This window comes from Callospermophilus lateralis, chromosome 9 (genome assembly GCF_048772815.1).
Source record: "Callospermophilus lateralis isolate mCalLat2 chromosome 9, mCalLat2.hap1, whole genome shotgun sequence".
Lineage (NCBI taxonomy): Eukaryota > Metazoa > Chordata > Mammalia > Rodentia > Sciuridae > Callospermophilus > Callospermophilus lateralis.
In genome coordinates, this window is record NC_135313.1 from 18875195 (window position 1) to 18889309 (window position 14115).

The 14115-nt window shown below is 45.8% G+C and overlaps 2 protein-coding genes across 2 annotated transcripts in view; one reads left to right on the top strand and one right to left on the bottom strand.

The window, feature by feature from the left end:
- The first annotated feature begins 3137 nt into the window (after window positions 1–3137).
- Window positions 3138–14115, top strand: part of Tns1 (tensin 1) — a 248433-nt gene continuing 237455 nt past the window's right edge. Inside the window, exon 1 of the mRNA XM_077110303.1 lies at window positions 3138–3143. The gene's annotated coding sequence lies outside the window, so the exon portion shown is untranslated. The remainder of the gene's footprint in view (window positions 3144–14115) is intronic.
- Cxcr2 (C-X-C motif chemokine receptor 2) lies at window positions 8139–9218 on the bottom strand. The gene has a single exon (XM_076866430.2). It carries the CDS (start codon window positions 9216–9218, stop codon window positions 8139–8141), a length of 1080 nt encoding a protein of 359 aa, XP_076722545.2.

The window sequence follows — 14115 nt, forward strand, 5'->3', positions numbered from 1 at the left end:
AGAAGGGGATAAATGAATACGCAGAGGAGTGGCTTCAGGACAGCCCTCTGGCTTTTCTTTCCTCTTGAATGTATCCTCAGGTGCTGGAGGACAAAGGTCAGGACTGTCCTATGAGTGCTGCCACTAGTCCCATTCGAATCAGGTTTCTCGGGGACTAGAGCGAAGGTGGCCTGATGTAGAGAAGAGGGTAGTGAATGGGCCCAGTGTTGCTCCTGTCATCGAAGGCTTCTGGCACTGTGCCCCCCTGTTGTAGGCCCTCAGTAACTCACTTGTCACAAGGGGGGAGTTCCATCAAAATGTGGATCTTCACGGCCTCTCCTCTGAGGGTTTCAGGAGAGCAGTTCAGGGCCACCACTCACTTAAGTAGTGAGCGGACACTGGGAAGTAGGATGTGGGTGACGCGCTGTGTGCGGTGCCCTAAGCTGAATTAGCAGAGTGTCTCTATAAACAGAGGGTTTTGTGTACCCCTAACGCTGGTCCCTGGAAACTACTATGGCCTCAAGACCCCTGAACCTTGAAGAAGCGGAAGGCTCATGCATTTTTGGCAAGTGGGCTGAATCCTCGGGCAAGCGTGGAGTTGGGGTCAAGAGGCAGCGGGATCCAAAGTGCTAGAGTTAGTTGGGCAATTCAGCATAGAAAATCCTTTAGTGTGGTGCTGGACACTCCCCAAAGCCCTCTTGTAATGCTAGCTGCAAGTATTACTGTAAAATGTGGGGCCCACCACCTGGTGGGAAACCAAGCCTTTAGCCCTGCTTCTGGGTCAGCTTGGCACGGAGCCAGTGTTGATGGGAAGCTGGCCCTCCTGCTTGTGGCCAGGGGAACATGTGTGACCTCACACTTTGCAAGGCCCTGTTGAGAAATCAGTGGTGTGTCGGACTTCTCCGGGAAGGTGACTTGTGCACGTCCCTGAGCCACTGGGGGAGGGGCCTTGACTTGGGGACATGATCTTTACTCCTCCCCTCCCCCTCTGATAGCTAGTCCTTGTGCCTATGGAATGGTCAGAAGTAGGTGGCAGTGCAAAGCCACCTTCCTTTGTCTAAGGGTCAGCTACAGTTGGGGGTCCTGGAGAATGTCCAGCCCCAAAAGACATTAAACTAGAGAGAGAGAAGTAGGAATACCTGAAAGGGGAAGAAACATACTCATAAACAGTTCTAATTCCAAGAGAGCATTTTCATCTCTGGTTTGGGTAGCTTGGCTACCACTGCTTCTGGTCAGTGCATTAAACTTGAGTCTTTTAAAAACAATTTTGCTTTTTTTTGGTACTGAGAATTGAACCCTGGGGCACTTCACCATTGAGCCACCTCCTTTCTAATTTTTATTTAGAGACAGGGTCTCACTAAGTTGCCAAGACTGGCCTCAAACTTGTGATACTCCTGCTTCAGCCTCCTGAGTAGCTGGGATTGCAGGCATGCCCCACTGTACTTGTCTTAAACTGGAGTCTTGTCTGGAGTCATCTGGAACTCCATATTCCCAGGGTGCCCCTCAGCCCTACAGATTTGATAGGACTGGGACCACCACTCTTACCTGGATGGAGACTGGAAATCTGGTAAGAGAAGCTTCAAGAACACAAGGAGAAGAATCAAGTCAGATCATCTACTCCACTAGCCCTTGCCTTATCCTATGAGGTCTAGAGATTCTAACAGCACCACGCTGGTACTGGTCTTGGGGTACTACACCGATTGTCATTATTTCCCCAAATCTATCCGGCAATTTTGCTAAAGTTCCCTTTATTTAACTCTTTTTATTTTTTGGGAGGTGGTACTGGGGATGGAACTCAGGGGTACTCAATCACTGAGCCACATCTCCAGCCCTATTTTGTATTTGATTTAGAGACAGGGTATCACCGAGTTGCTTAGTGCCTCGCGGTTGCTGAGGCTGGCTTTGAACTTGTGATCCTCCTGTCTCAGCCTCCTGAGCCACTGGGATTACAGGCATGTGCCACTGAGCCTGTCCCTTTATTTAACTCTTATGGAGTTTGATAGAACTCTCTCTTCTTGCCGGCCCTGAGTGTGCCCATCCTGAGAGTGCCGTCTGGTTCCTGACACCACACTGACCCAGGAATTGTCACCTGTCTATTTCAGGACTTGCCCATAAATCTAGTTTTAATCAAGAAGGCCATTTTAAATATGGAACATGCTCACAAATGCTGTTCCCTGGCTTTCAATGGAGCTTAGTTCTTTTTCAGTTTAACGTCATCAAGTCCCTTCATTGCTTAACTCATTTGAGACTGAGGTGACATTTCTCAAAAAACAGCTTACCAGGAAAAGAAGTGGAAAAAAAAAGATTAATATTGTTCAATGAGAGAATATTAAATACAGAAATGGGCATATCCACAAAACCCAGCCTGCTTTTTTGAAAGGATTCCTGCTCTCATGCTGGCCTGGAAGACCCCATCCAGACTAGACAATTCCTTCATTTTTTGAAAAATTGAGCTTCTACCAAATAAATGCAAAAATATGTGTTAATAAAAGATGTTACTCCACATTCAAATTCTTCTGTTTTGCAATAAACCTATTAATACCTTAGGTACACATCCCAGACATTTTCCTAAACATCTTTAAAACTCACATATAGCAATTTTTGTATAAAGGAATAAGCCATTTTTCTATACATGCTGTTCTACCTTCCTTTATCATTAAAAAAATTTATTTACTTAATTTTTTTTTGGTATGAGGGTTGAACTTGGGGTGCTCTACCTCTGAGCTACACTCCCAGTTCTTTTTTTTTTTTTTAATTTACTTTTTACTTTGAGACAGGGTCTCACTAAATTGCTGAGGCTGGCCTCAAATTTGTGATCCTCCTGTCTCAGTTTCCTGAGTTGCTGGAATTATAACCATGTGTCATTGCTCCCTGCTCAAAATTATTTCTTGAAGATCTTTCTACATCATTCATAAAACTACATTATTTTACTTTATTATATTGTAATTTAATTTTTTTGGTGCTGGATATTAAACCCAGGGCTTCACACATGCCTAGCATGTATTCTGCTAATGAGCTACACCCCAGCCCCACTTCATTATTTAAGATTATTTTTAAAACAGCTTTACTAAGGTAAAGGTATATTATAAGATTCACAATCTGCTTAAGTATATAATCTGCCTTAGTCCATTTTCTGCTGCTGTAACAAAATGTCATGAACTGGTTAGCTTGGAGGTCATTTGGCTGTGTCCTGACATGGCAGATGGGTAAGCTAGCATATGCAAGACAGAGAGAAAGCCAGGAGAACTCATCTTTCTAATCAGGAACTCCCAGGATAATTCACTCGGAGCTAGTGGTGTTAACCTGCTGATGAGGGCAGACCCCATATAATCTAATCACCTCTTAAAGCCTCCAGCTCAGTCCTGTTACAATAGCAATTAAATTTCAACATGACTCTTGAACAGATGTTCAAACTGTAGCACAAGCCAGCAATTTTTAGTAAATTTACACAGTTGTGTAAATATTACCACGATCCAGATTTAGAATATTTCCATCAACTCAAGAAAACCCATTGTGCTTGTTTGCGGTCAATGTCCCCCTGCCCTTGCTCTGCCTGCTCCGAGTGACCGCTTACCTGCTTTCTGTCTCTGTAAACTTGTCTTCTCTGGACATTTTGTGTAAATGCAATCAAGGTTCACATGATCTTCTGTCCCTGCTTCTCTCACTTAGCATGCTCATTGCAACCTAGCTGCTAACCACCACGTCCAGTGTGTTCTGTGGTATGAACATACCTTCAGAGTTGAAGCAGTTCCTTATTTATGGACGTTACTGTTGGTTCTAAGCTTTGGCTTTTATAATGTGTCCATCCATGTGGGTTTTTCTGCCGGACAGATTTCTAAGAGTGTAATTCCTGGGTCAGAGAGCCTGTGCATTCAAGTTAGGTATCAAGTGTCTTCTCCAAAGATCACACCTATTTACTGTCCTACCAGCTGTGGGTGATAATATCTTATAATCTGGTTTGTTCTGACCCCCAAGCTCCTGGACTCAACTCCCTGCAATAGTTCTCAAAATTGTCCTTTGTCCTTCTGGTCACTTTCTCCTTATTTTTCATTTATATTGAAGACTAAAAATTTTCTTAAGATGAGTCGTATACATACTACCTGCTACAGAAAACTTACATCTAAAGCAAGATTAAAGACTAGGATACTGCCTCGATCTCAGACATCCATCAGTGCCCTCGAAAGCCCCGACTGCCTCTTGCAGCAGTAAATGCTTCCTAGGGTGCTGGCACCTGCCTCCTGCACCCCGTTTTCTTTGGCCTTTGCATCTGTGTTGTGTGGAGGCTTTGTGTGGTATCCACTTAGCTAAAATGGAACTGTTCCTCCCAATTCTCTCCCTGCAGTACTTGCAGGTGATGTGGGCCAGCAGATTTCCTATGTGAGACCTGGCAGGTGGGAGAGGAGTAGTATCTGCACATGTTTCAAGCTCTGGAAGGTCAGAGCAAGGCACCCGACGGTCGCACATTGTTGCTTACCTGCTGGCTTGTCTTGTAGGCGTGGGGCAGCAGCCGGGGCCGCAGTACCTTGGTGCCATCTACCCATTGAACTTGGACCCAGGCCAGTTTCAGCGTGTTTCTGTAGGCTCCAGCTCACCCTCCCCACTCCCCACTTCATGTCCATCTTTGCTTTCGGGCTGTCTGTCCTGCCAGCTTCAGGTCCTCGCAGAAGCAAAGTCAATGACCTGGCATAGTCTGGTTCACCAGTGCCCACAATTGCATGGTATCAACTTTCCATCACAAATCCCACCTGCTAGTGGCTCTGTCTCAAATTGAGCCCTGACTGATGTAGTACGTGTCCTCAAAAGAGGGTTCAGTTTTGCCTGTCTTTGAATTTTGCATTGAACTCTGAGAGTCTCCTTAACTATCCTGCCTGACAGCTCAGAATGGCCTGCTGCCACTCCTCAGGCCCCTCAGCCTCTGCTGATCCCTACATCCAACAGGATGATGGAGACCCAATAACCCAGCTCCAGGGCCCAAGGAGTGCAGGCACAGAAAAAGTACACAGGTCCTATGCCCGTGAGTGCAATGTTCTGAGAAGGTCACATACAATTTCCCACCCAGCTCTCAGCTGCCTGAAACACCACTGTCACTAAAGCGAAAATAAGATTTTTTTAAAAAAATGAGTAGAACTTGGAATTTTTATTCCAATTCTACTATCCAGCCATGACATTTTGGCCAGTTTGCTCTGCTTAGACCTTTGCTCCTATAGTTACACATAGAAAGAGTTGGCCAGGGGACCTTTAGGCTTTTTTTTTTTTTTCCTTGTGTTTTATTTTGAGACTCTTTAGGCCTTTTTAACTCTACTATTACATGGTGCAATGGGCCTCCATGTGGGTCTGCACACCGTGAGTTTTAATGTGACACGTAAACTAGGGGCACTTCTTAATGATCCCTCAACTAGACAGGAGTTTGTCTTGATTTAATGAACAAAATGGAATCCGTCTTGCAGAGACTGGGGATTGTGGTGGGGAGAGGTATTATTGATTCAGGAAGATGGATAAAGAAGACAGCAGGTGTTAGGCAAGTGGAGGAACTATGTCATAAGCTAGAAAGGCCAGTTTGGAGCAGTCAGATCTAGGCTCAGAACTGAACCCTCAGAATTGGGACTCAGGCCCAGGAATGAGGGAGGAAAGAAAGGAAATAATAACTCAAAGGCAGCTCTGGATTTGCCCTGTCCTAGTGGTGACTTGGCTGCGAAACTATTTGTTCCAAGAATGTTCTTATGGAAGAGAGGGAGGGTGGAGGGAGGGAGGGAGGGAGGGAGACACAGAGAGATACTGGGATAAATATCCAGAATCCACATAAGTGCAATTTAATCTCAGCCCCCCCTCTCTCTGGGCTCATTGCACCCTCTGGTTTCCTTGGAGAACCGTGTTTCCTCCAGGCCTTGTTAGAGGAGCAGAGAGCAGGGTCCTGGAATAAGAGTGAAGCCTAATTTGGCCTCCTCCCTTGGAGAGTCATCTCAGGGAGCCATCTGGCTGGCCGTCTTGCCCAGGCAGAACAGCACTGGTCCCTAGGGCAACTGGGCTGTTTGGTAAATAGGTGACGTCCTACTGAATCAGAGGAGCCTCTGAGTTACGCTTGCTCTTAAGTACCTGGCATAGTACCTGGCACAGAATGAGTTCAGGACAGGGACTGTTGACACTGCATTAATCCCGTTTGCTGAATGCAATAGGAAGAGCACTTTCATGAATCACGGTGGAAGTGCCTGCTCTGAGCCCCCAGCCCAGAACTTTGCTCCTGCCTCGCTGCCGGCTCCGGGACTGTGGTTAATAGGAAGCGCTGCTTGGGACAGTGGGAGTTCCATCCCTCTTGCTTTCTGATTCTCTTAACAGGCAGCTCAGAGCCAGAGCCCCTCTTGTCAAAGACCCTTTCAGAGATCGGCCCTGTGAGAGTGAGCTCGGCCAGGGCAGGGCTGTTTGGGGCGCTGCTGTATCCCAACTCCCTGCAACAGCAAGCACTCAATACACACTGAATATCGATTCTGGTTTTTATTAGGACAGACTATAAATCACTTCCCCATTCTGCAGTGGCCCTGTTTTGTCACACCCGGAATGATGAGGGTGTGTCTTGGAAAGGAGAAAGGAGAGTGTGAGGGAGTCTCACAGTGGGAGCTGCTGCTTCATCCAGAGCTCCCTGCCTTCCTGAGCCCAGGCGGGTCAGCATTCTGCACCTCCAAAGACCCATTCCCAACGCTCCTGACTCCTGTGTCACCCGAGGACCTGAGGAGCCCTGAGGATCTCAGAACATCTTTCTTCCGATGACCATGATCAGCAGCAGGGGGCCTGAGCTGGCTGGGCATGTGGGGTGGAAGACCAGGCTCCATCTCTTCCCAGCCTTCTCTCCATGGACCCAGCAGCCAGCAAAGGGATTTATTTCTGGAAACGCCCTCCTCGGGATGTTGGCTCATCCCTACATGTAGCAGTTTACATGCTTTGGGTTGGAAGCAATGAAATAAATGCCAACAAAAAGTAGCTTATAAAAAAGATATTTAATAATTTCACTTTACAAGAAATTACAGGTAGATAATCCCATCATTGGTTCAGTGTTTAAAGTGCCGTTTGGGCTCAGCTTTTTTTATTTTTCTAATTGAGGTAAAATTTACCATTTTAACACTTTTTTTTTTTTCAGGTGTTGGGATAAAACCTAGGGCTTCATGCATGCTAGGCAAGCCCTGTACCCATGAGCTACACTCCCAACCCCCATTTTAACCATTTTTAATGCATAGCTTAGCAGAATGAATTACTTTCACATTATGGTTCAGCTATCACTACTGTCCATCTTCGGACTTTTTCACCATCCCAAACTGAAACTCTGACCTATTAAACAATAAATTCCCTCTGTTCCCTCCCCTGCCTTTGGTAACCACTATTCTACTTTCTGTCTCTGTGAATTTGACTATTCCAGGTATTTCATATAAGTAGCATCAAAATATTTGTCCCTTTTTGTATCTTGCTTATTTCCCTTAGCATAACGTTTTCAAGGCTTATCCACGCTGGATCATGTGTGAGTCCGCCATTTATTTTAATTACCAAGTGATCTTCCATGGTATGTATGTTTCACATTTTGTTGATCCATTCATTTGTTGATGAGTCTTGGGGTTATTTCCACTTTTTGACTCTTGTGAATAATGCTGCTGTGAACATCAGTGCACAAATATCTGTTCAAGCCCCTGCTTTTGATTTTTTTGGGTACATACCTAGAAAGGGAATTTCTGGATCATGTGGTAATTCTATGTTTAATGTTTCATGGAAAATTGCAGGCTGCTTTCCAGAGTGGCGTGCCATCTTATATTCTCACCAGCAGTGCGTGAAACTTCCCGTTCCTCTATATCCTTGCTGACACTTGCTAATTTGTCTTGTGCTTTTTTCCTTGATAATGGACATCCTAAATGGGTGCTGTGTAGTATCTCACTGCAGTTTTGACTTGTGCTTCTTAGAAGACAGTGTGTTGGGTCCAGTTGTAGGAGGGATCAGCTCTAACAGTTGGCATATAATTATGGAGAGGAGTGAAATACCGGGACAGGATTTCTAAGCCGTGCTCTTCCTGTCACCACAACGGAGGCGCTGCACTGATGTGGGTGCCACCACATGCAGCTTAGATATCTGTCACCCTGAAGGGAAAGGTGGGACCCCCAGGGTTGCAACTTAGGCAGGCAGTCTTAGAGGGTGGTGGAAGTGTTCCCTGAAGAAGAGCCAACAAAGGAAGGTTTGCCTTCCTTGGCCAAGAACTTCTTGCTGACCAGGCCATGGGTAGCCATGATCCTAAGGAGTCCGTGGCGAAACTTTTGGCCAATGAAGGCATAGATGAGGGGGTTGAGGCAGCTGTGGAGGAAGCCCAAAATCTCTGTAGCCTCCAGGGCCCGGTCAATGTCACTGCGGCGCTCACAGGTCTCCTGTATTAAGTGGGTCCTCATGAGGGTGTCTGCGACCAAGACCAGGTTGTAAGGCAGCCAGCAGAGCAGGAAGACCAGCACAACAGCAAAGATGACCCTCATGGCCCGGTGCTTCTGCCCCATGTGGGCCTTAAACAGGGTGCGCAGGGTGAAGCCATAGCAGAACAGCATGACGAGCAGTGGTATGACAAAGCCAAAGGTCTGGGGCAGGATCCGCAGCACCATCCGCCATGTTGTTGTACTGTTACCCATGTCTTCGTAGCACACTGGGCTGAAATTGGGTGGGTAGACAGCCTTACGGAAAATTAAAATGGGCAGGGACAGAATCATAGACATCATCCACATGCTTAAGCATACAAACTTGACCAAGTGCCGTTTCTGGATCAGTGTGCGTGTGGCGTGGACGATGGCCAGGTAGCGGTCCAAGCTGATGCAGGCCAGTAGCAGGATACCACTGTAGAAGTTGACTTCCTTCAGGAATGAGACCACCTTGCACAGGCCTGTGCCAAAACTCCAGCCCTTCACTTTGGAGGCTGCCCAGATAGGCAAGGTCAGGGCAAAGAGCAGATCGGCCATGGCCAGGTTCAGCAGGTAGACATCCGTGACAGAGCAGGTGCTCCGACTGTATAAGACGACCAGCATCACCAGGGAGTTTCCCAGCAAGCTCAGCAGGAACACCAGAATGTAGATGACGACCACCACATAATTGTTGATTTCCAGGGATTCTGGCCGGCACGGGGCAGAATCTGGTAGGATAGAGGGCAGGCCAGTGCCATAACTGTAATTATTATATAATTCTTCTAAGATATCGTCCAAGTTGTAATTCTCCCAACTGAATTCTTCCATTTTGAGATAAATCTAAATCCTTCCTAGAAAGGAGATAAAAGGGTTATTGCACGTAAGTCTCCCCATCCCCACAAGATTTTGCCCACCCACACAAGAAATTAAGAGAGGAAGGATTCTTTTGCATTGGCTTGCAAGTTACGTGGAAATAACTTTCACTTCAAATTGGTAAATAACAGAAGAAGTCAGGCTATGAGACAAGTAAATAGTTAACAGTTTCCTTTAATATTAGAGAAAAGTTCTTGGCATTTTCCACAACGTTGCCATCACCCAAAACTTTGTTGAAACTTTCCTTTGCATATAGAGTCCTTTTTTGGGTCCCTCAGTGGTGAACAAGTTTGGTTATTGAGGCTGGATATTTAACATTTGGAAATGTGAGATGCCCTTCAGTTCTCTCTCTCTCTCTCTTTTTGGTACCACAGATTGAATCCAGGGGGTGCTTAACCACCGAGCCACATCCTCAGTCCCCGCTTTTTAAATTTTTTTTTTATTTTGAGATAGGATCTCACTAGGTTGCTTACAGCCTTGCTAAGTTGCTGAGGCTGGCTTTGAACCTGTGATCCTCCTGTCTCTTCTCCCAAGCCACTAGGATTTCAGGCGGGTGCCACTGTGCCCAGCCCCTTCAGTTCTTAATGTTCGGGAGTAAGCAGGCCAAGATCAAGGCTTTACTATAAAACTGACAGATGAATCCCTTTATTTAGCTTTCTTTAACTAATTTTATTTATTAATTCATTTTGAAAACTTAGAAATTCATTAAAATGCATGGATTCAAAGAAGCAAGATGGAAAGACCATTTGAATCACAGCAGCATGGAAATTCAGAAGGCTTGTGCTAGAACAAACTTCAAATCAGTTAATTAGTCTTCGCATTAAGCTGGGCACAGTGATGTACACCTGTAATCCCAGCTACTCTAGAGGTTGAGGCAGGAGGATTGATTGCAAATTTGAGGCCAGCCTGACAACTTAGTGAACTCCTACCTTAAAATAAAATTTGAAAAGGGGCTGGGGATGTAACTCAGGGGTAGAGAACTTGCTTAGCTAAACAAAGGGATTCATCTGTCAGTTTTATAGTAAAGCCCTGGGTCTAATCCGTGGTACTGGGGGAAAAAAGAGGTCCAGCATTTCTCTTTTGGGAGGAAGAAAGTCAGACCGGGGAGAATGTATAGCTTAAAAATATATTAAAAATGATAGGCTGGTGGTTGCCTAGTTCTCCGAGTGGATGGAGACATAACATTACTTGGAGAGCTCCAGGCAGCCATATTCTGTCCTGTAAGGGTGTGCCAGTATTGTGCTCCCAGAATAAAAGGCAGGGATGGCAGGAAATAGAGAAGACAGGTGGAGACACACTATTCCATCTGTCCTTTGGTGTGCACCTTCCTCCATCTCCGGCTCCTCTGTTCCCTGTAGAGTTAGTCTTCCTCTGTGGGCTCTGCCCGTGCTATGGGGACAGCAGAGGTCTAGATTCTGGTGAAATCTTATCCCAGTTTTCCAAGAAGAGGCAATCCAAAGCAAACCAGCTATCAACTTAGCTTCCTCTGAAATCACAACATAGATCACCGTCTTTCCACTTCTTTATAGCGAATTACGACCTATGGCCATAGTCAAGCTTGTAACTTACCCCCAAATGGAACCCAGTGTTAGAAAAGGATCTGGGAGTAAAAAGTTCCAGGAAGCACTTCATACTTATTAGACTGGGCATAATTTTAAAAAAGATGGACAGTAAGGATGTGGAGAAATCAGAACCCTTGTACATTGCTGCTGGGAATTTAGAATGGTGTAGCTGCTTTGGAAAGCTGTTTAGCATTTGCTCAGAGAGCTAAACCATGTCGTCCAGCAATTCCCATCTTAGGTATAGACCCAAAGGAACTGAAAATTTATGTTTGCTAAAAACTTGAACACAATGTATATAGCAGCATTTATCATGATTTCCCAAAGGTGGAAACAACCTAAATGTTCATCAATGGATGAATGAATAAATAAACTGAAATATATATCCATACAGTGGAATATTATCCAGCCATAAGAAAGAATGAAGCACTGATACATCACACATGGATGAAGCTTCAAGACATTATTCTCGGTGAAAAGAGCCAGACACAGAAGGCTTCATACTCTATGATTCCTTGTTTGTGAAATGGTCAAAATGGGCAATTTGATAAAGACGGAAAATAGACTAGTAATTGCCAGGAGCTTGAGGGAGGGAGGATACTAATGAGTTCAGAGTTTCTTTATAAGGTGATGAAAGTATTTTGAAACCAGTAGCAATAGTGTTATAATATACTAAAACCCCCTGAATTATACAGTCTACATGGGTGACTTGTGCTGTGTGAATTACATCTCAAATTAAAAAAAAAAAAAAAGATTAACCAAAGAGTACCGTGTCTTACAAAGCAAATACCAATATTAAAATGACGACAATAATAAAAGTTCTAGGAAGCGTTTCTCTCTGCAGAAGGTAGTCTCTGTCAAATCATATGTAGCAAAGAAGAAAGCTGAACTAGAGTAAAAGAAGCTGGAAAAATAATGCCTTTTTCCCCAAAGAGTGATGGAATTCCTAACCCTCATTCCCTGAGAAGTTATTATTTCCCTTGTAAGAGAGAGGGGACAGACAAATTGCCTTCAGCGCTCTAAGATCTGCACACAGAGAGAGAAGATTCAATCAATTCGTGAACCTAAAAAAATGTCATGAGGAGGGTGGGGCGCTGTCTGGCAGGGAGGGTGGGAGGCCGTGGGAGAGGAAGGTTGTACTGCTGGCTGGGCCAGCAATATCTGCAAGACCTGAAAGGAAATTGCTGGCTCTGAAGTACCAAGGTCAAGAGCAAGTTTCATCAGAGCTAAGCCCAAGGAAGTCATGAGGTTAAAGATGGGTCACCTCTAAGAGCAGATAAATCAAAGATGCTTTTCAAAAATATTTTTAGTTATAGTTGAACACAATATCTTTATTTTGTTTATTTATCTGTATGTGGTGCTGAGGATGGAACCCAGTACCTCACACGTGAGAGCAAGTGCTCCACCACTTAGTCCCCAGCCCCTCAAAGATGCTTTTTAAGGAAACAAATGAACAAGAAGAGAACCCCCTTTGAGAGTGAATGCAGAGCATGGCGGGTGCAGAGCGCTTTGAGGGCAAGCCTCCCCATTCATGGGCACCAGCAGCGAGAAGCGGGGCTGGGGCTGCTGCAGAGATCACCTGACAAGCCAAGGCAGCAGTGGCGGCATGTGTTGCTGGGGTAAGTCCTCCTTCTCAACCAGCTAGCGCTCAGCTGGACGGCAGGTATATGGGTGAGGTCAGCATCCCGGGCATCCAGGGCTGGCCTGAGGATCCAGGGGGAGACCATGCAAGTCAGGATGGATGGTCCAAAAGTCAGAAAAGAAAACCATGACAGGCCAGAGGCCTCCAGTCCTGGAGGTTGGGGAGGATGTTTGTTGCTGGTGTTTGTTTTTTCATTTACCATTCTTTAGAGGTTGGGCTGGTGGCTAAAGGGTCAGCCTCAGGGAAGGGAGATGGTGCAGCTGAGGTCTGCTTTGTACCTCACAGGTATGCAGTTGCCCTTGGTCATTACAGATGGCTATGATGTTTACCGGTGAGAAGACTGAGGCGGAGAGGCTCAGCAAGGGCCAGTAAGGATCTAGTTAGGATTCCAACTAGGTTAAATGGCTCAACTTGCATTATTTTCGGTCTATAACACTGCTTCTTTTAAAAAAGTACCACATCTCATATTTTAAACATATTTCTAAGCTAAGTAGTTTTTTTCTTTTGTTTGTTTTGTTTGTTTGCAGGATTGACCCTGCACATGCCAAGCATGTGTTCTACTACTGAGCTACACCCCAAAGCCTTTATTTATAAGTTAATTTCATGAGATGTGGCTAAGTTCTTGGGCATAGTTCACTCACACTGCCTGAATTTTGTGCATTGCCATCTTTTGCTGTTCCTTAAGCCCCCAATTAAAGAAATAACCCTTTTCAGAATGACAAACCAAACACCCTTCAACTTGCTGGCTTCTGAGCGCCCAGTCATGTTCTCTGTGACCCAGTGGGAGCTCCCCTGCTGGAACCGAAACAGCAGCCCCTTGGTGACTCCCACTAGGTAGTTCAGAAGCTCCAAGGGTGGGATGACCTCCAATGAGCTACACACAAACGCAACAGCACAGGGGAATTGACAAGATCCCGAACGCTTAAGGGAAAATTTTTTAAACAATGACCAAAGATGCAGGCATTTTCCTACAATCCCAGCATTCCTTCTCTCTAAACATAGTCCACAGATGCTGGCTTCAGTGTCCAGTCCAGGCTCAGACCCCGTCCTAGAAGAGCAGGGAAGGCTGCTGGTTCTGGAAGGCTCTAGGGCCAGGGAAGGAGGTGGGTTGGAAGTGGCCCTGAGTGGTGGTTGAAGAGGGTTGTAAGAAGCAAGCAGAAGTTCTCCCTTTGGGGACAGGGAAGCCTAAAGCAAGAGAAAAAGGAGGCTGAGGGAGAAGGGGGAGGGGGAGATGCCCCAGAGAGTGGGGTCAGAGAGGAGAGACATGGGAGGGTAGGTATTCCAAGACTTACCGGGCTGCTGGGCTTTCCACCTGTGGGACACCTCCAGGAGGACAGCTGTGACCTATAAGAAGGAGGTGGTGGTGAGGACGCACCGGAGGAAGTGAGTGGTGGATGGGATTGCTCAAGTCAGGGGCGGAGCTCCTGAGGGTGCGGGATGCTTTAATGTCTTTGACTAATAAGTTTCTGGATTAGCTCTCGGATATGTTGTTGATTGATGGCCTCATGGAATTCATACTGGGGTGGGGGAGCTGTGGGTCTCTGTGCCTGTCTTGCTATTTCACAGAGGAGATGAGTGAGTCCCAGACATGGGGAGGGTTTGCCTAGGACCACTCTGCTCTCTCTCTCTCCTTTGCCATGATATTGGCCGC

What these genes read in the sequence shown, in the direction of transcription:
- Cxcr2 (XM_076866430.2), bottom strand. Translation starts at nt 9,218, where the DNA reads ATGGAAGAATTCAGTTGGGAGAATTACAACTTGGACGATATCTTAGAA.